Here is a 22,057-nt window from a genome sequence, read left to right as displayed (position 1 = left end):
CGTTCGGGAAGTGGGAATCAACGGTTTCTGGTGTGTTTTGAAATCGTTATATGATGTCAAGAATACGCAACCGACTAGTTGCAAGCATTTGTACTTCTCTTCGGTAATCTAGTAAAGTTAAAATGCATACGGATGGGCCAAATTAATGATTAGCCTTATTTATGAAGCTTTTGCAAAAACATTCTTCAACTGGTTGTGGCGCTCAGATGGCGTCCGATGGTGCTTCCTGTTAGTCATTTTGTTCTACAGATCGATTTTTGACTGCCCGCATTCATATCTTAAATGATATTCATTGAACCAAACCTAATAGATGAAGCTAGTTGTTTTGATTGGCTTGAGCCGACCACTGTCACACCTAGTATTGGGAGATTCGGCGCATCTGGTAGCTAGCCCAGGCTCTGTTTCATCACAAATGATTGTGTATTATATCTTAAGCCCAGAAATCAGGAATACATTGCCGTTCGGTTTTTACTCCCTTCTAAAAACCTTAGAACTCACATCCGCCGGACTGCAATCAGAGTAAAACACCCAGATGCAAGCCACAAAAGCAAGTTGATAGGCTGTCCATCACGTGTGCTCTAGCTACGATTCACTTAGAAAAAACGGTCGGTTTCATCTGAGAAGTGGCGTCTGGTACGAGTGGCCCGCTCACAGCAGAGCTCAATATCCAAGATCTATCTGATGCGAGAAGCTTTATTTTTGATAATACCTTATAGACTGAGGGGCTAACCAATATATCGTGAATCAAGGTATGCGCTAGTGGTGGAAAAGAAACTCAAGCATTAGCTTGACTCACACGGAACACAGCTGAACCTCTCGTCAAAACCAGACTGTTATGCAAGTGAGTGTAGTCCGCCAATTTCGGACAATTCTGGTCTCAGAGACCGTTCGGGAAGTGGGAATCAACGGTTTCTGGTGTGTTTTGAAATCGTTATATGATGTCAAGTCAACGGTTGTGGGCCGCTGAACAACTTTGAGCAACCTTTTGAGTAGTATATTACGTCTACACAAGTTCAAACATCTTCAGAGGCATCAAGATGTCCACAAAATATGGCTGATTTCCGGACGTGAAGGCCGGATGCACCCAATCACAGATAATGCTGTCAAAATCAGTGGTTTTCCTACTGGAATTCACAACAAGGGCTCCCTGATAGTCAGATTGTACAATCCAAATTTCTTGGAGAGGAACCATTGCTATAGTGAGTCAACCGATTGTTCACTGGTGAAGGCCTCTGTTTAGTAACATAAAAATTGATGAATGCATCGCACCAGTTATATTAGAAGTGAGAAAATAAAAAGAAAATTTAGGAATATCTAGTGATCCACACCCCGAAATCTTGACGCTCGTCAGTATGACTTCCCAGTATGAATGATGTGGTCAGCGAGTGACTAATTCAAGAACGATAAACAACAAGGCCGGCTCCGGAATCGGCCCAAATTGATGAATTGTACTATTCAGTAAACCCATTGTGTTGGTCAAAGAATAAAAAACCCAGTGATTGGGTTTAAACTGATCTTAAAAACGTTACAAATAAGTGGTATATAAAAATGTGACGAAAAAATCAAAATGAATATGTCTGTAATACGCATCAGAATTGAACTGTGCAGTAGGCTAGTCTCGGTCATGAACTAGAGCTTCCGATGACAATGACAACAGTGCGATGGCAAGTAACCCTGTAGGGTGTTCCGAAAATTACGATTCAAAAAGAAATACACAAAAAAGGTGGATGAAAATGCCAACTGAGCCAAAATAACACTGATTAATCGGTAGGTTTGATGGACTGTACACATATCGATTTCCAGCTCGGAGCATATGCCCAATGTGGTGAACACTCGAGCATAGCCCAATGATTGTGGAACTTGTCCGACGAGGAATAATAGAATTACGACAATCAACAAAATGGTCAGCTTTTGCTGTGCACTACGCCTTCTTTGCATTCGCTCAGCGGATGTTTTGATCCCATTGTTCTGAATGTTGTTCTTGGTCTTTGCTTTTCTTCTTACTTGTTTGACTGGGAGTAGCTCACTTTTGGTCGGTGACTCGGTTCTTTCTGTTCGACGAGCTGTCTGATCTCCTAGTTCCGCCTGTTGTGTTGTAAAAGACACAGCCAAGATGGGCACTTTTATATGCTGGGTGTTTTCGACCGAATTACTCTCAGATTCTGTGGAACTATTTTTTCGATGAGGACTATCTTTTTCGTGCAGAGACTGCACTTTCGCCGCTCGTGTTGTTTTGTCGTTTATCGCACAACTCATTTCGTCCGCCTCAGGGAATCGTTTGCGATTTTCAATCCTTCTGTTATGCTTTGCGACTAAACAAAATAGTAATAAATTGGTATTACACAAAAAAGTCAATGGAATGAATTGAACGACGTAAGTAACCAAGTGAAGGTGGCGTAATAGTTGGATTCGTAAAACCGCGTCCACGAATTATTCATTTCCAGTGTTCCGTTGACTGTCTTTAATTCGGTCTTCTGAAGTGCAAAGTAGGGAGTGCAAAAAACAACCGCAATGGCAATAATTACGTAGATGAACCGTTTGGTATTTGGAACTGTGAAGTAACGCTTTGCCACGTGCCAATGCTTCATGCTCACATATCGTTCGACTGCCAGCAGTACTGTTAACCAGGCGCTGATAGCCTCCGTCATATTTGTGATTGGCATGTCCACATAGATGTTATAGAGATATATGTAGATTGGCAGATTTGTTGAACTATGAGTTATTGTTTCCTGGCTGTGAATGGATAAAAAGTAATGTATATGTAATATTATTATATATATATTGTACATACAAAATTATATATCCATATAGTAGATGTGCAGAGATGCCAATCGACGCATGAAATCCAATTATTCGCGAACACTGAGAAGGCTTTTAAGTTTTGCAAATGAAACCAATTCACCCTGAAAATCTATAGACACTGTGCTATTTTGTAACGCTTCCTAGGACTTCAAGCCGGTATGCATCTAACGTATCTCTAGCCTGTGGACTAGTGTCTGAAAGCAGTACTATTCGATCGCATTTCAGCGACCCTTAGGTTGAGTGGTTTAACTAGTACACCGTCCATCCAACGTCTAGCCTCCAGCCGGACTAATTCCACGGGGTACACTGCTGATGAGTAGTTTTCAAAAACATCCAGAAGACGTTAAGTACATCAACATTTACAGCAGTACTGCCTGATTGCTCCAAGGTGCGTGCCTGCTATTCGCTGTGGTCATTAGGCAAATAATCAACGGCATGTCCGCACAGATGGCTAACGACGAAGGTAAGAACAACTTCCAAAATATTGTAAACAACAGGATACGATGCATCTGGCTTCAAATTCACAGAGCGTCGATTTTAAACCCTAAGTTTAACTTGTCGTATTTACATCAGTTTTGTTTATGCTGGTTAACAGACACTGGTTCTGTGCCCCTAACATATCTAAGGGAATGCGGATTGTGAGCGGGTCCGTCTGGTTCACAACAACTATTTTCAATCTTCATGTGGCCTGCTTTTGGAAACATTTGTCAGCTTGTATCCTGCCGAAATAAAGTTATTAACTTAAGCGCACTTTAGGCTAAAGCAGTTGAGTGGATCTACCTGCTCCTAGAGCAATACTGGATGGTGTCGAAGTAGGTTTTGTTTTTCTGAGTAAGTGCTCGTAGAAAAACTCTGGAATCGCTTGAAATCCAACCTAACCAAGTTGGTGGGTCATTGTCCTGTACGACGACGGAGCACAGTGGCATTCTCTCTATCACCCGTGCCCTCATTAACTCCAAATTTATGGTTTATCGTCCTCATGTTCTAACTGAAGGGAAGCGACTAGTACATACTCGCCTCATTGCATAATTATTTGCTATAGGTGTTTGGTCAGTAGCACAGTGACCTGATTCAGCTTGAATTTGCACAAAGTGCGCATGCCTGGGTTCTGGGATAGCGAAAAATATCTTGCCGTACAATCGTTTTTTCGTCTATTTTTTATTACCACTTTTGTAGCCTGACTACCCGGCGCCATTATCACTCAGAATAATCAACAGTAACAGCCTGAGGGGTAACGAGGCCTCTCTTCATTTTGTTGGATCAGAATAATAATAGTTGGAGAGTTTCCAACTTAGTGCACATAAGACTGTGAACTTTGGGGACGTTTAGAATTACCGGCAATCGTAATGATGGAACCGCTTTTCGAGCGTCTCGGGACCTGAGGAATGTTCTGCCGGGTAAAAAACGGACAAAATCTTCATGAGGTGATCTATAAAATGATGTGATCAAAAATGAGAGAAATAGCGCATCAGTTAATCAGTCAGTGTATCGAGCAGTGTGTTCAGGTTATCGAACCTCATTTTTTACGTGACCAGATCCGCGCGAAGTTAGATAATGTGTCCGGGGTAAAACAAGTGAAAATTGTGCTAACTTCTTAATCGTGCAAATGTGACATCACAAAATATCGTGGGAGACCATATTTTTCATGCAGTATGAAATTGCTGTTCAACCAACATCTTAGTTTCTCTCATCATATCTGGTTTAAGACGATATGATTCAAATTTAAGGTGTTAAGACTGAATGCCTGCAAACTAGGGACGGGCAGCAGAAGTAAGCGAAGCTTGGTCCACAAAATTTCATACGCGCAGCGGTGTACGCTCTATCGGACATTCCGTTCTGCTTCATTTATTCTGGTGACTGACAAGACTGTTCTACCAACAGTGGTAATGTGCTTAGCACACATTATTCCTCAAAATATTGGCTCACGGCACTGGACCAGAAGACGAACGCTATATTTCAGGTTTTTCCAGGAAAACAAACATATGCCTGATCAATCTGTTTACAGAACAAGAAACAACAGGAGGCAACTAGGCGGAAGAAACTCCCGAGCTTGAGTTCCTCAAATAACCGTTTTACTGAACTTTTGTAGTCGGCATGAGAAGAGAACGGATTGCTTCGGAGCATCAGCTCGGGTGTGCAGCAAGATAGGAAGACATAATGAGTCAGAAAGATATATAGAAGGTGATAGACAGATATATAAGTAGATAGGAAGCAAATAAATAGACAGATAGACATATAGATAAGCAGAGAGACAATAGATGAGTTTGTAAATAAAGTGATAATCGCTTAAATATCCCCATGGTTTGAACAAGAACATAGTCACAAGCATTAAAGTTTGTGGGATCTCGCCATCAGGAGAGTACATATTTAATGGTTAAAATAGAAGAAAAAATGAAATACACAGTGAAGATTGTTTAGTGAACGGAAGAAATGAGGAGAAGCGTGAAGAGATGAACGATTAGTTGTTTGCGCCCCTTTTTGCATCTAATTGAAGGCTGTGAGGTTTATAACCAAGAATATATCCGATCGCCCTATCTAACCTCCCATCACGAACATTAGAAGAAAGCCAATAGCCTTGACTTCATAGTTGGCGGACATTGTCAATGGCCGCTTGTTTCAGTCTGTACAACGCACGTTTCCGGCTGTAACTTTGCGGTCTTGGTTCACAACCAACTCCTTGCCCAACTTTCACTAAAATACAAGATGCCAGTCCTCACCCAGAATATGATTGTGTATTCTTTATCCTGCTGTTGTTCAGAGGAATACGTTGGGCTACTTCCTAAAAGAACATATGAGCACCTGCCTAACCGGAGCATCATTAGATTCAACAACTCAGCCAAAAACTCAACTGACACCGGGCACTTAGTTGTTCCATATCATTTACCATGTGTCCAACAGAACTTTGCTTAACTACAGCCGAGGCAGTCGCCATACGTATGCGAAACCCCGTAGTATGCTGTCGAAAACGGTTTGTACCAAAACTGAGTCTGCAAGTGACATGGATCAAGTGGCCAAGTTATTCAATGACCCTCTAGACTGTCTTACTGCAGACAACCAATAGTTCGTGCCTCCAAGTTTTTTTATTCATTTTTTTCGTTTCCTCACAAATCTTCGCTGCGTGTTTCGTTTTCCGCTCCTATTTTAACCACTAGATATGTACTGATCTGATGACGAGATACCGAAAACAGTAATCTTCGTCACTGTGTTCTCGTTCGAACTGATAATCGCATTTGTAAGACTACGTCGATATACAAACTATCTTCTCCAATATGAAAACACTTCCATTTTAGGTTCATAAAATCATCACAAATGAGCATTCAATGGAACATCATGGGTATCCAATCATTTTGGGCACTGATGTACAAAGTGTAAAGTGTGTTTTTAAGTGGTCTGGAAGGCAAAGAGTGGCAATCATACAGAAGGAACTCGTGGAGAGTGAAACTGCCTTCAGTCCAGTTTACTTAGCCACGCTGTGGTCAGACATTTACTTATCTGTTCTGTAGCACGACACTTGGTAAGGCAAGACCTACTGCATACTGGACACTAAAGGCTTTCACAGCCCAGTGACTTACAGAGAAGGGACGGACAACCGATTGACTGCGTAGGTCAGATTGCGCTTATGTTACACAAAACGAGTACAAATTACATATCTTATTGTTCCTAACTGTTTGATAGTCGTTTATACATTAGTATTCTACGGACTCTTGTAATGAAACCATAGAAACGCGTCTGCGCTATGACCACGAAACTTCTGTCAGTGGAGGGGCATATTTTTCTGCGCTCTTCCAATTGGATGGTAAGGTAAACACATGGGTCGAATTTCTCAATAGAACTAGGGTAAAGCCTTGAGATTCCAAATCATAGAGTCATACCTGATGAGTAATATTCGTGGGATAGGACGGGTATCGCAAATCAGGAAAGATACGACTGTGCGTTGATTAATTGCCTCTGAAGTAAAATTTAGTTTGCCTATTCTATTTTGCGATTATTTTGGACAGGGATCTTTCCGTGTAAAGCAAAATCGTCGTTTTCGGGAAGAGTTATCTCTTCGTTTGCACCGAAAATGCATGGTCACGCAAACGAGACTATGGATCTAGGTAGATGTTATTAGTTTCAGAGATATACTTATGAAGAACAATATTTGCTGGTCGGAACCGTTATCCAACGTGGTGTTATTAACCAAAACCAGACGCCTTACAGTTCGTAAATTAGACGACTGTGAACAACGGCGTGTGCTTCAACCACTTGTCTGCACTTTCGGCCATAAAATCTAGGCGCTTATTTCCAAAATCGCTTAATCCTCTTCTTTCTCTTGTTCATGCACGCACACGGAATCAAAGATTATAGGACCAGAGTTGACTGGCGTAAATGAAGTGAAAAGTAGCAAAACTGTTCGAGCACAAATCAGACCCAGTTGTGTCTGGCGACAACAAATTGACAGCCATTGCTTCACCGTAAAGTTGAAATCTGAGAAGAGCAGAAGGTGAGGTGACAAGGAACGCCCAAAAATCCAGGAAACATGTCACGCTATTGTCCAAGCAAAAAAGATTTATCAAATGAGAAGGGAAACTTATCCCAATCTCTTTGAGAACTGAGTGAATCTTTTTTTTCAAATTTGATAAACGTGATAGTATGGTGGCCACATTTAGGCATCTGTCTAGCAAACTATTTGAATAGCACTGTAGAAGGGGAGTCACAGTAAAAAATAATTTTGATCAACTACGTTTTTCGATCGGTCTAACAACGTTTTATTAATCCACACCTATTCCTGGCTGTACAAATTTCTGCATAGGAATTCTGGCCTCCGTTAGTTATCAGTGTTCTTGCGATATCTTTATAGTAACTACGTATTTTGAGACATACTGTCCGAAATTAGCGTTTGTAGACGCGACCCCATTTCTGTATTTTAAATATAACCGGTCTGAGTCACTCACAATATCAACCCTTGGGGTATCCGAACTCCAAGTGTGATGGCGTCAGCCAAGGATAAGAACTTCATCATGATGTAGGCTGGAGCAGAAAAAGCCGGTTGACTAAAAACGCAGATGTTGAGCACGTTCAAAATCATTCCAAAAGTGCATAGTGGAGTTTGTACAAATAGATAGACCACTGCAAATGCGTAGTCATATGGGAATTGATCCGATACCGTCGACAGATTTGTGGTGTTCAGACTGGCAAGGTCATCCATGGTTGCATGCCTGAATTTTAAAAATAAATAGAAAGGCGGAAAGTCAGTTTTACATTGTGTTTCTTTCTGAAATATGTATGCTAGGCCACACTGCTAACAGTTTAATGTCAAAAGCCTGCCTTCCGATGTTTGATATTCCCGAAACTATGTATATATATATATATATATAGGGCAAGTTAGATAGAGATANCATTAATGTAACAACGCGTGGCACATAACCGGATGTTTGAGATGGATTTCCTCTAGGGATTTATAAAATGTGACTGCTGACGAGGTTAAATAAGTCTGATCTTCCACTTCACAAACTGAACTAGACTGTTGTATATTGCTGGTAGTAAATTAACAGTAAGGGATTACTAATCCACAACGTTCTAAAGAAGTCAAAAGTTTGGTAACAATCGGTAGATTTATTGCTCAGCAACGTTTCGCTTTTGACACAAAAGTTTCGTCAAGGCAAGTGACTAGGTTATGAAGTTGGCCGAGATTTAAGGCGAAAAAAGAACCAATCAGCTTAGTCAAGCTAAACCTCTGTTGGATGTCGGCCGAGGGACTTTCGTGTGTTATTGTGGCTGACCAAGTGTTGGGCCGATAGGGAACCTACATGTGTTTAGGTACAGCTTAGGGTCTAGTTCTTCTGGTTCGGTCCACTTGATGATCCCCCTTGAACATCGTTTGCACTTTCTGTCTGTCTGTGTGAATACGCTAGTGTTAGTTTGCTCGTCTTACTTGAGGAGGCTTAGCCCAAGAACCGACAACAAATGCGATGAAGAAAAAACTGGTTGAACTCCAACTTTAAAGCCATGCTGACAGACATAAGTTATACCGCACTCACTGTTAAAAAGGCCTGAGTGAATCTAAATTGCGTAGCTTCAGTGACAAGGTTCGGCGACTTCACGGGCCACTGTGAGCCTAATATACCACGGGCGCACATGCCTCGGCTGGAAGATGGAATAACTGAATGCTTGAAAATTTGACAGAGAATACAAGCTGCAACGGTCAGTCATTGTGGGCCAACCAATCATGGTAACAACTGCATCGGTGTTCCGAGTAAACATTCCTTATGTCAAGCACGTGTTGTGTGTCTATAGTTTACTATATCAATGTCGCCCGCCCCTTCGTAGACTCTGAAAGGATCGCTTCATATGCAAACTGCGATCTGGTTCAATCGACGTCGGAGGTTTCATCAAGATCCTGTTGGTGACGCCGTCTTAATCAAACCGATCTGGAGGACACAATTCTTCAAATCACTGAAAAGTGTTTCACCAGGATGATATCAATCACGCTTGGTGGCGCCCTACTGCAAAAGTTGTATTTTATGTACGTCGAAGTTCAATAAAACAGATGAAAATTTGCAACATCTAAATGGACAGTGTTTTGTACTATCGAATGTATCAATTCGGAAATATTTTGCCCCGAAGGTGAGTAGAAGAGCTATCTACTGACAGAGTTGCCTCATGTGTTGTGCTAAAATCAAGAGTAAATAGATGTAATCTTATTCAATCGGTGCGCTGAACTACATTCTCATGTTGCAGACTGGGTAGCACGCACGTCAGTCGGGGAGAGCTGACCGCTCAGCAGCTCCAGTGATGTTCAAACACCCGTATAGCTGCTGAATTACTACACATGTGGTTCCATCTTAAACTTCCTTTCGAAATTCACTGACTCCACGCTTTTGATTGGAACGTTTCCCTCACTTTATCAAATGTCCTCGTGTACACCATTCCATATCTACAGCTCGCAACTACTTTTTGTTTGTGACTTCAAAAAAAAAAAAGTTCATACCGACACAGTGATAATGCTCATCCCTCCGGCAAGCTGACTATTCTGAAACAATTTATTATAGCCTGCATTTGTGGGAATCTACTCCATGCTCCGGATCAGGTCATATTCTTCCATTTGATAAATTTTGTACACTAAGTCCTTCCCAATAAAGTTTATCGGAACTAACAGAAGATATAATCTGCCATCCTTAAATCCCATAGAATGTTAGTCAGGCGTGAGCAGCTCACCGTATAAATAACACGAATTGAACTGGTGAAGGTGGCAATAAGACGTTTGAAGGTAGCGATTTCACGATCGAAATACACACACGTTTAGAGCGAAGCACTAGCTTGTGGTGCATTTTTGTCCTGGCGGCCCTCCAAATTGTCAGTCTTGCTCTGATAACCCTGAGAAGTTACTTTCCGGCGACAGTGGTTGGAGTTCCCTGGTCACCACGTCACTAGCCTATTGTCTCGTACCCGAAGAACATCTGCCGGTGCTATATCCTTAAAAATTTATTTTCGGAAATCAGCTCAACCATGGTTAATGACTTGGTGTGGCTAAATTCTGGTTTCTAACAAAAATAGGTGTGGGAGGAATCACGATGTTGCTATTATGTACGGACTTCTGAAATAAGAGTGATTTTGTGCTCTACACCTTCTGTGACCTTTTTAGAATATAATCTTCGGTTGGTTTGTGCTATATTAACCTGGAGTTGTTAATGGTCTATAAAAAGATCCTCACAATATGGTCTTCAGAACAGGCCAGCAGTTATTCATGAGGTTACTACAACTGGTTCGATTCCACCGAGACCAGTCAATCTTTCTCCTTAGCTGTCAATTCTCTACTGAGTTGACCGTTTGGGCCTAGTGAATGACTTTCAGTTTCTTTTCTGAAGGAATTTCATATGAACAAGGATTAGTGCTGACCGTATACCGGAACTCTTCCTGGCCTGTGCAGGCACATAAATATGCAGTTCTATTTGTCATTGATACATGTCAGATTTGTAAACAAACCCCTATTTCGAGCGAAAACATGCTGGTTTGTTTACTTGTCCAGTTTGGAGATCACCTCCCACAACAGCATCCTCATCCTGATGCGCATTACAGAAGACCGGTTATCACCCTGATTTTATGGTTTTTGGGGGGGGGGGGGGGGCGAAACGATGAACAATTCGCTTGAGTAACTTTGTTGATTACCTCTCGATTTGCTGGCACATTAGCATATAAACAACTGATAACACTTTTAGCTATCAAAATCACAAGTGACAGCCTAACGTATAGCAGCCATTATTGAGGATAATGGCCCCACCGATGACAGCGTAATGCACTCACAAAAACGCGTGCGGACGCGCGCAGATTATAAAGTTGGTAAATATTTCAGTGCGTTCGTATACAAGACAGCCAGTGTGGTTTCAAAAAAAATACATAAAAGGCATATTACGTGGCTACGAGCGTAAATTCTTAATTGTGAGGACATTGCATCCTCCTGTCAGTAGCTAAAAACGTCATTCTACGCCGATTTGGTACATATGTTCTGCATCGCTAGAGTTGTATTTCCGTGCAGCAAGTACATTCTTTTCAATAACCTCTACATCACTACAGATTATGCAAAAACTAAGTGTGGCTTGTATTATCAATTCATCAGAGTTCAGCTCTTCCTCTGTATGTACTTTTTCACTACAATATCACCATAAGTTCCACTTGTTGATAGTGTAGATATGCAAAGCATTTATGGCGTATGGATTGATAAGCAGAATTTATCCAGGCCGTTCAAATGGTGTACGAAACAATGAAGTTTGCTGCGTTTTCCGACTGAGGCTTGTCGTACCAGCCAAGTACGATTCTTATTTTACAAAAAGTTGACTTCCATTAGCGAAAGAATTCCTCCAGAAGCCGCACTCAACATTGTCTTCAACAGAACATTTGATGCAGTCGAGAGGACCAGGTGCCAGTAGAACAGTGAAAACAGACAAATTAGGATGCGTGCAATATGACACGTTGAACCTACTCATCACACTCAACTTAAAGCAAAAGCCAGGCGCACTCGCAAAAAAACCCTTCTGTCTATCCAAATATCTTAATCACGCTTCAAAGTTGACTTCATGATCACTCTACCGGAGGGTAAAACACTCAAACTGCACTGTGGCAGCGCCACATCGAGAAGCGGACGTTGTTTTAGACAACACGGATCCTAGTAGATGGATTCCATCAGAAAACAGTGAACAGATAGGTCAGGTGATCTAACGCGAAAATATCGTCCTCTCCCGTGAGTCTAAAACGTGTTATAGTCAAGCGGGCAATGGAGGAAATTACAGCTCGATGCTGTGGCGCGCCTATGCTCAACCATAGAGATGACACCTTTTGCTTATGAGAGTGTAGTCACATTGCGGGTGAATACATGGCGTCTCCTTTCTTAACTCAGTATCCACATTAAACGGTGCCAAATCGATAGCGCAAACAACAAAACAACGGAGGTTGAGGTTGTCCAAGTTTATCACATGAACACTTGCTACTACCACCAAGATCTACACCCGAGGCGGCTCCACTCAGGCTCACTCCCGAAGCTTCCTGCTCACTACGGCGACCCTCCTACTAGTCACCACAATTCCGTGCCTGAGTCGTGGGACTTGCCCTCAAAATACACATTACTGATCCAGCTTGCAGTTACGGTCCGGTATAAGTTCGACGCTCCAGTGCCATCCATTTTCAGGGCTGGTTGATTCGGCAGGTGAGTTGTTACACACTCCTTAGCGGGTTCCGACTTCCACTGTCCTACAAAACAACCCTCAGATGATAAATGTGAGCAGCTGTCGACTTCCGGTTCGGTGCCGGACAACCCACCTGTGAAGTCAGGTCGCGATAAAATCTCTTCTGACCTCAACTGCGGTAACTTTGTCAAAATTTCAGGTATCATCCTATTTGTACAACATGTTGCACGCATTCTTGGTCAGGCTATCCTAATACATAGCTAACGTCGCCTTCTTTCCAGGGAATCTCGTAGATCAGATCTGTCCCATCTTTCTGACTGCACATGACCCTCGGAGATACGACGAGTGTTTTCGACCAGTTTTATCCAAACTGAATTCGGATCTAAAGTAAATCTTCCGGGGCGTTCGCATAGTTATTTTTTATATCGATTTACCTTGAGGTATTTAGGCTATTAAGCAAAGGAGCAAAATTTCATGGGTTGGCTTCGCCCTCAACTGTCATATTCTGTTTGTGGTGTAAGAAATTTGTTTGTCCTGATATGTCGTTATATTTTCACAAGTTTAGTGGGCAACAAATCAGCATAAGACCGAATTCTATCTGTACTTTTAATCAGTGTTCGCTTGCATGACGGCGTGGGACGAACGGTAGTTTGCTTATCGTTTGGCAGAGATGGATTGACAGTAAACGCACTCTTCAAGGGCGTTCTAGAATAGCAATGTGATGGACCGGTTCAGACATTTGGTCTCACACGTAATGCACGTCTGAATGAAGGGGAATATTATGATGGTTACATCGTCTTATGTGGATATGTAATGGGAACCAGAACACGTCCTGTTCACCCGGGGTGTTGGAAAGTTATTTGTCAGGCTCGGTGCGATCCAGGACATCAAGAAAACATCAGAGGTGTGTTTTTGTGGGCATGCGTAAACTCGACGCAAGTACAACGGCATTAAGTTAACATTCCTGACATTTTTCGGTCCAAAAGTAATTTTGATTAGTGTTTTTTTGAAGTTTCCTAATACTTTTCCACGGCCTCAGTTTTCTTGAAGCTGTTTGCACAAGAATTTAAAATAGCAGGTCTGTCCTGTTAAAATATTGCGTGCTTTTTATTAGTTTTAACGAAATATGTAAGCGGATATATTGGTAATGTTCCAACCACGGCTTGCTACGTGGTTGAGCATTTAAATATCAGGTTTGTCTAGGTTATCCCCTGAAAATTTGGGTGACAAAAAACAGCATGCTGATTCGCTTAAGATTTTCGTAAAGAAAAATTGGGACAGCCTGAAAATTACGCAGAAAGATACCTGCACTTCATTGACCTCATCGTGATCTCGTCATGTTCCCAGATTCACTATCCTAACTACAAGCTCAAGCTGCTCTTCACTTTTCTATTAACTCCAACCCTCATATTTACTGAAGTCTAAGTTGCATACTTCGTTACATTTTTAATGGGACGAGATCGCGTGGTTAGCGCGTGAATTTACTGACTGGAAGGTCCGTGGTTCGAGCCCGACCTCTGCCGCTCGACTTCCCCTGTCTCAGCTTCGGCAACCTGGTAGTATCCCAGCCCTCGTGCTTCCTCCGGGTGGCATGGTAGCTAGGCACCAGAAGGGTGTTACAGCTGAACGGTTCTTTCTACATTTTTAATAGGTTGTCGAGTAACTCATTGTAGCCTGTCCGTTTTTGGAAGGCAATGTTCACTTTTGGAACGTAAAGAGGGACCGTAAGATTTGCGGGTTGAATAAAGTGAACCCAAGTAATAGCTACCCTGTCTATTACGTAAACCCAACAACACTAGAATCACATATTAAAAACTGCTTAGATGGTCAGGCTATCATTTACGGAGGATAAACCGACTGTGATTGTTGTGTATACTTCCCATTTCAAAGGGTAGCAGATAGAGAAGGGCCAAAAATTGACACTGAGGATATCTTAACAATAAAGAGCATTAAATATAACTAAATTCGATAATTTTTACTTGATCCACTCAGACAAGAGAGTGGATTTTTTTTTTTTGGTTCCCTAATGCAAAACAGCCCGCCAAATCGCGTTTTAGGCTGTCGCATTCAAATAAATTCCCCCTAGCCAATCCATCTCGTCCATAAATATTTTCATCAAGTTATTCTTTCCTGTGTATTGTGAAAAGATTTACTGTGCTAAAATGCAAGAGGTTGGCAGCAATGGAAATTTCTGTCTGTCACTTCCATCATATATAAGTTATTTATGTTGGTGATCGTACGGTTCGGTATCTACTCATTACGGAAACTGTGTTCCATGAGCCTCGAATCAAAACATTATAACTTTACTTCAGCTAAATCGATGGTTTCGAGTAGATAGGCTTTAAAAATACCAAGAGCGATGAACCCCGATAAAGGTTCTTTCAGTGGTTCCGATGGTAAGAAACCGTTTATTTGTTTCTGATGATTCACGCTCTACGCAGTGTGCTCAATGGATAGTCAAAATACTTTGTTTTTTTCGGATAAGATTAGTCCAAGGACCCTCCAGGGCGCGGGGTGGTATCGGTGGAAATGGAAAGTCTCTGCAAAACCAAGATGAAGAACGCCTGTATTTCTGAGGGGATCATCGTTCTCCAACCAATCGGTGTCAGAGGGTTGAACCAGGTAAAATTTAGAAACGTATGACTTTTACCATCCAAACCAGGAAGAAACTCATATTTTCAGTAAACCTAGTGAAACGCGTTTTTCATCGTTTAGTCTGGATTTCACTTCAGGCAATTTTAAATGGGTTTGTGGATCGATCACTTGCATTCGCTGCTCTTGTTGATGCCCGTCTTGGTCTCTTACAATTTTGCGCCGCGGCTTTGTTAAAAAAAACTATCGTGGGTCAAATGGATTTTCCCCTGACACCTGTCATATGTATGGACGGATCTGCAGTTTGGACAAAGAAACTCATGCATCAAACTTGGTGACGGAAAGTAATGGCGCTCCATTAGTATTCTGTCTAAAGTGCACAAACCTGAGAGCGTAGCAATGAGTGTCAACGTTAGATGGCGTTTCCAGATAGAGCTGGCAGCTGTTTTTAGCAGAACCTTCAGCATATTGAGACTTTTTTTTAAGAAAAACCATTTCTTTCTTATGTAACTTTTACTTCAGGTGGGAAATTACCATAAAAGTTTACGAGTGGTGAATGTCACATTTGTTCACGTTCCTAAGAGCCGTCATAGATAAATGCTAAATTGCGGTGAGTGCTCGATATTCCTTGGGGTAACAAACATTATCTCCTTATTATTTACGATGTGCACCAGGTTTTGGATAAACATGGCACGAATGCAAACGACGAAACTAACTAAGAAAGATTTATTCCCAGTTTACCACAGAATAATGTTTTTTCTCACAGGTCCTTGTGGGTGTCTCAACAGCCTGACGTTATTCAAGTACGCTAAGATAGTTTCACGTGGAAACTAGTAACGGTCTAACTGGGAGCATTTATTCATTGTCCGAGGGTGGTTGACGATTTGAAGGTGGCGTCCACATGCCATACGTGAAAAGACGTCACCGCTGCTCATTTAAACGAACTTTGTTTCATTATTTCATCATTTATTTATTTATTTATTTAATTTATTTATTTATTTATCATCGTTCTCCGTCATCCGTATAAATGTATAAAATGTATAAATCTCGGAATTTATTGAATTCCCTTTATATCGATGGTTGATAAGACCTAACAGAGGTATTAAAATCCTCAATGTGAACCCAAAAAGACGGATTACTTGTAAATCTCGTCTATTCCAATCCACGTAACCCAGCCAAAAACGAAAATGAAGATGATGGTGAGAGTCATATCAGGTGCATATGTTGAGATGATCTCAAGATTTTTGCTGCCCGGGTGCTGTACTTCTAGCGCCCAGTGAACGGTTGCAGCCAGCAGAAGAATAGCAGGAAAAGTTAATATTCCCGATGTGTAGATATCTATTTATTTGCCGAGAAAGACGCGTTTATTGGCGTGTAATGCATGGGTACCAAACATGCCGTAATGCACTTGTCCGTTCAATTCACTGCCTGAAGCTCAGGCGTGTACCAGGTTTGAAATAGGTTTTGATATTAAAGATTGGGCTGAGTGAGTGGCTCAATAAAGCGCGCTGGAAGAAACTGGAACGGGTGCACTGTTTAAGGAAATATTGATTATTTTCAGAGGCCACATCAACTGGACTCTCTTGAGCCCTAGTTGAAATCTAGGCCATAGAGAAATCAACAGTTATCTTAGTGAGTATTCAACCATGTGCCCGGAAAACGCCAAATAAAATGCACGAGACAGAAAATAGTTTATTTGCGACGTATCCTGACGAGTTGCCGGAATAGTTTGAAGATCCCACCAAAAGGTATATACCTCACCTGGGAATATAACCAGCTCACTGAATGCCGTGGCAAGCTACAGATACTACTAATTTATATTCAGTACGTGATGTAGTGGTTCACTATGTCACGTGAGCGTATGGAGTTATTAACGATGGATCATGACATGAAAATTTATTCGCTCTCCCTCTGCGCATTAATTACGTGGGCGGGGCAGGCATGTGGCGCAGGTCATTGTGAGAGAAGTGCAAATTTAGTTTTATGAATAATGCCTTCGCCCAAGCTGTCACTTGTGAAAATTCGAAAGTGTCTCTTTGGAGGGACACTTTGGACAAGCGATGGCGACCTGTTTGAGAACCCAACACTTACAGCGAGCCTGTTCATACGCCTTTCAACGAACCCATTGGAGCATGGAGATTTCTCTATACCATACACACTCCAACACTCGTGAGTCGCACTATAGCTTGCAGTTTTGATAAATTCATTGTAAGAAGACCAAACACGAAGCTACACACAGCCTTCGTCAGTTTGAACAATAACTTAAAAGGGAAAACACTCAAACTGTGCAAAATATCTCGCAAACCAAGTACAAAAAGCGCATTATTTTGGACTGACACTACTTTCTCATAGACCATAGCAAAACGTTCAGCTAAAAATACCTACTTTAGTATCACAGGACAAGCAACTGAAAACAAAACTGGAATATTTCTCCAATTTAGACCCATTTCGCCCAGCTTCTTGAAACACAACTTGATTCGGTTCAAAACACCCGAGGGCTATTATAGCGAACCACATAAAATATCTTTCCAACGAAATGGAGCGTAATCCCATCATACTGTTTGGAGAAGCAACCTTGAACCGCTTATCATAAGCAGTTCACGGACACATCCGCTAGTAATACTCATGCTGTCAAAAGAAAACTGCTGATTAGTAGAATCATCAACCGTAGAATATTCTTTGACGCTGTATACGTTTGGGCACGAAGGATGACTTCACCAAAGCCGTTTGCAAAGACCAAGCCCCATTCGGTCATTTGTTGATGAAGGAACTCCATGGCAAACAATGGTTGACATTTTCATTCACAAAAACGGTCCCCATGCTTGTTCATTCAACATAAAGCACTTTAGAGTTTGCGGCATCTTGCAGGCTAAAAAATTGGCGACGGCCTGTTGTTCCGGGATCAGTAATACTCTGCACCTCCCTTTATAATCGCAACCGCTTCCCCATCTGTGTGCTAATCATACTTTTGTTTTGCTTCAGAGCGTGGGAACATGACATATTGCTCTTCGTCAGAGTTGAACGGAAGACACTACATGCCCTGACCAGCAGGAATATTTTGAATGTGCCTCCTTCAGGAGATGTGCGTCGGCAAGCCGCTAAACCGTGCGCTCCGCAGCAGTACACCGAAACAATACTTTAAGTGATAAAAACTTTGTTTTTGTGTTACATTTATCAGAACAAAAATATGTATAACGAGTGTCTGAATGAAAAATGCGAATGAAGGCCATGAGAAAATTATTCTATTATCCAAAATTAGCACACAAATGTCGGAATATCCACTTCAAACGCCGTGAATAGCAGTTGATTTCAAAACTTCATTCCTTTGTCACATTTCCTCCAAACCTTACTCTTGTTTTGTACACTTGATTTCCAAACTTCAAAATTTGGTCACCACATTTAGAAATTTAGTGCTGCAGATATCAATGCATGATTAAGTGTACATACGAGAAATAATTTCGACAAAATATAACTATTTTCCCATCAGAATAAATCCACCACAATCTTGCAAAGATGAATGTTGTTGCAAGTTTATCTTAGAGCTGACTACTGATGTATAACTGTTCCATAGATTCATATATTTCCAGCTCAAAACAGTGACAGCAACGAAAGCGCACCGTCGGTCTTTTGTTATCAAGCCACTTCATAAATGTCTCGTTCTCTCATACGGGTTCGTTTATCACCCAAGTACTTCAAACTTGGTCGTGGTAGTGCAACGTTTTCGACGAAAAAACACCCTAAAACAAGACAGCAGGTCAAGTTTGATAACTGCATTCCAAAAACCCACACCAAGTAGCGCATTATGACTCTATCTCATACTTCGTTTTCATACTAACATTCACATTCTTCGTGATTCTCAAACCACCAAACGGCTTATTTCGGAATATGGAGTAAGTTTCGTGTTGCATATGGTTTACTATCCACAAGACTTGTACAATTCACTTAACCAAAAAACCCTCCTTTAGCATTCTCAGAATCCATTTGTAATCCGTTTTGGTGAACGTTGATTTCGAGAATGCATCTAACTCACCAACCCACCAAACACATAGTTAGGAAACGAAGTGAAGTCGCTCCTGAGACCGAGTTGGAACTCCAAGAAGCTGCCACAGCACAAGACAGAAAAGAACCATCCACATGCTCTTACGGTCATTCGCACCGAGAGTTCCAGGGAAAATATTTTTCCCTGTCTGAGAGTTAAGAGTTACACTGGCCCACTCACCTGAGGTAACGCGCTAGTTAGTGTGGAAAGCTATAAAGGTCAACATGTCACTCGCCCCAAGGAAGTTTGGTGATCGGATTGATTACCTGTTGATAGATGTGGTTATGTGCGAATATAAAGCATCTAAAACCAAATAATTTGAGGGTCAGACATCTTACCATGAAGCCAGCACTACAGTTACCCTTTACTTGGAACAATAACTCACAATAAATCTCCCACTGTATTCGAGTTAAGCTGGCTGGAAACTGATAAGCTCACCAAACGTTGAAAAGAGCGGAAAGAAATAAGTGAATGGTAGATACTGTAATTAAAGTTTTAGCCTGTTGTCACTAGCACAAGTGACAGAAGCATTGCGACAAACATCATAGAAAACTGACTTACCTGCCGTGGAAAAACTTATAGCCGAATGCCGATTGATGGATTGCACTAAGACACTGCGCGCGTACATTCCGACTTTCAGCTTACACTGAACCACTGTCTAGCACTGGTGTGATGTTCTTTCCGCACAAAGAGCTTGCCTGGTCACATCTATGCTGTGGACAGGCTGCTCCGTATGGGACGATGGTCGAACAGCCCTTTCCCAGAGAAATTAACTGTGAACATTGCCACTGCATCAGAGCAGAGTGATTTTCCAACCGAAGTACAAATGCTACGGAAAGTTTGCGCTTCCGAAACTCAGCTTTGTACTTTAAGCACTGAATAGCCGCTTACCTGCTCAGGTTTCCTCTAAAAATAATCCGTGGAATTGTGGATGGTTTTGGCCCCTGGGAATGCTCATTAACGCTGTATGTGTTGAGGTTTGAAAATGGGGCAACGATCAATAACCCAAACCCCAGCCGATTTGCTTCCTATGGAAGCTCGACTCAGTACTTGTGAAAGCTTGCCTACATCCAAGCCGTCAGTAGCGTACGCCAAACGAGAAAACGCATACCCGTCTTTTCCGTTCTGCTTCACTTATCAGAGTCGATCTGCTGGGATGAATGGATGAATGTGGGCGAAGATATTTATATCGTCGAAAAGCGGCATACGTATTGGTTGTTTCCTTCAGGGAAGCCTTTGACGCAAGAAACCTGGTTTATTGCACACAAAGCCGTAAACGTTACCGTGCTATGCGCCTATAAACGGGCAGATCGGCTTAGGAAGAATCTCGACACAAGTTTTCATATCACATTAATTTCGGTAGCAAAAAACAGCCCGAGTATTTTGTCGGTATTGGTTCCGTTCAGAATAGCACATGTTCTATACGAAAAGCCTTACAGTAAATTTCCATAAACACATCCATGTATTTATTCAACTTTACCAATGTTGTCAGTGGTCGACATTTCGATGACATGGCCAAAACCTGTCCGTCACACGTTGATATCCGTTTTCTCTTACACCTAACTAATTCCGATTTGGGACACAGGAAAAAGGCCTTTTTACGTCTTGCTCAACAGAAAAGCAATCCAGCACGAGTCCAGCATCATTCCTTCCCACAAAGTATTTTATCATCGAACCACTGTTTGCCCATTCATCCATGTACACCTGACAAGGAGCAGCATGATACCATGAATGTTTGGACACATTTGTGTGGAACACACCGCGTATCCAGTAAGACGAATCCCAAATTTCAAGGAGCCGCGTCATAGGAATCCATCTTGTGAATGGGGGCTGGCTCAGTAATCTTCCCTAGTTATTAGTACAACTTTTGTAGACCTTTATGTGTTGTGCAAATGGTCCAATTAACAACAGTACGTCTCACTTGAAAGTGACAATAGCCGCCAGTTCACATGCAATACACTACTCATTAGGTTGCTGAAAACTCCTCGACAGCCCACGATTTTTGTTCCGTTTTCCGTCCCTCTCTAGATATAGCCTTACCTGACTGATAGTCCTAGAACATAACGAGAACCGTTCTAACGACAGTGACGTGAAAATGCCAATCTTCATTTTATCTGTCAGCGATCAGTTCGGAACGCTAAAATTGCTGAGGCTGTCAGAATTTTGACTAATCACCTTTTCCAAAAGAGATGACTTTAGAGGACCCATCAACAGTGGCATTTTCCGGACATTTCTCTTGCGTGTTAATGAGAAAACGTTTTGCAGGTTAAACACACTGTTTCCAATTGGAAGGAAGCAGTGCGCCTGGAAAACCGAATCAGTGGTGGAAGACTGGAAAACATGCATGTCCTACCGTAGCGGTCACTCACTGGATCACGCGTCACAAACACTCAAACCATGTGACAATTTCTGCCTCACTTGCAAACATGTGCACTACAACTTCCGATTCATTTTCGTTCATGCGACTACACTCTGAGTCACCCGCCAGGCGTACGGATGTCAACACCTCAGGTCAAGTTGTAGCCATGTTCGTGCAAGTATCAAACACGAAGGGACACCCACCCCTTCACACTGCACACAATAAATAGGCGTACAACTCGGCCCAACGATACATCCGTTCGCAAGACATGAAGTCGACCGAGCTCCACAAGTCACCACGGCTAACTACGGAATACGTGTGGCAGCTATACTGCAGAGAAAAAACGTCCCCCGTTCGGACTTTCACTCAGGAACTCTCAACAAGTGCCCTCAAACAATAGGTCACTTCTTGGCATTTTCTACTTTTCGAATTGTACTTATATTTATCACAGTGCACCTAACTATTACACTATCATATTCATCATTATTCTAGTAAAAGCCGATATTTACCAGTGCTTGTCACCTGTTAATCAATTTAGGTTACAACTAGAGCCTTAACAAAATAATCATGTGAAGGTAAATGTTCCATCAAAACGAATCGCTATAA

At 41.8% G+C, this 22,057-nt stretch overlaps 1 protein-coding gene across 1 annotated transcript; it reads right to left on the bottom strand.

Moving 5' to 3' along the window:
* Nucleotides 1-7,137: 7,137 nt before the first annotated feature.
* On the bottom strand, nucleotides 7,138-8,000 carry T265_12623 (hypothetical protein; the record flags this gene model as incomplete). The annotated part of the gene is made up of 2 exons (XM_009164632.1): nucleotides 7,138-7,269; nucleotides 7,737-8,000. Coding segments are annotated over 2 exons (384 nt in total), but the record flags the coding sequence as incomplete, so codon positions are not given.
* Nucleotides 8,001-22,057: the final 14,057 nt, after the last annotated feature.

Source organism: Opisthorchis viverrini (assembly GCF_000715545.1).
Source record: "Opisthorchis viverrini unplaced genomic scaffold opera_v5_7, whole genome shotgun sequence".
Classification (NCBI taxonomy): domain Eukaryota; kingdom Metazoa; phylum Platyhelminthes; class Trematoda; order Opisthorchiida; family Opisthorchiidae; genus Opisthorchis; species Opisthorchis viverrini.
Note: the sequence above shows the minus strand (reverse complement) of the source record. Positions and strands in the feature narration are given on the sequence as shown.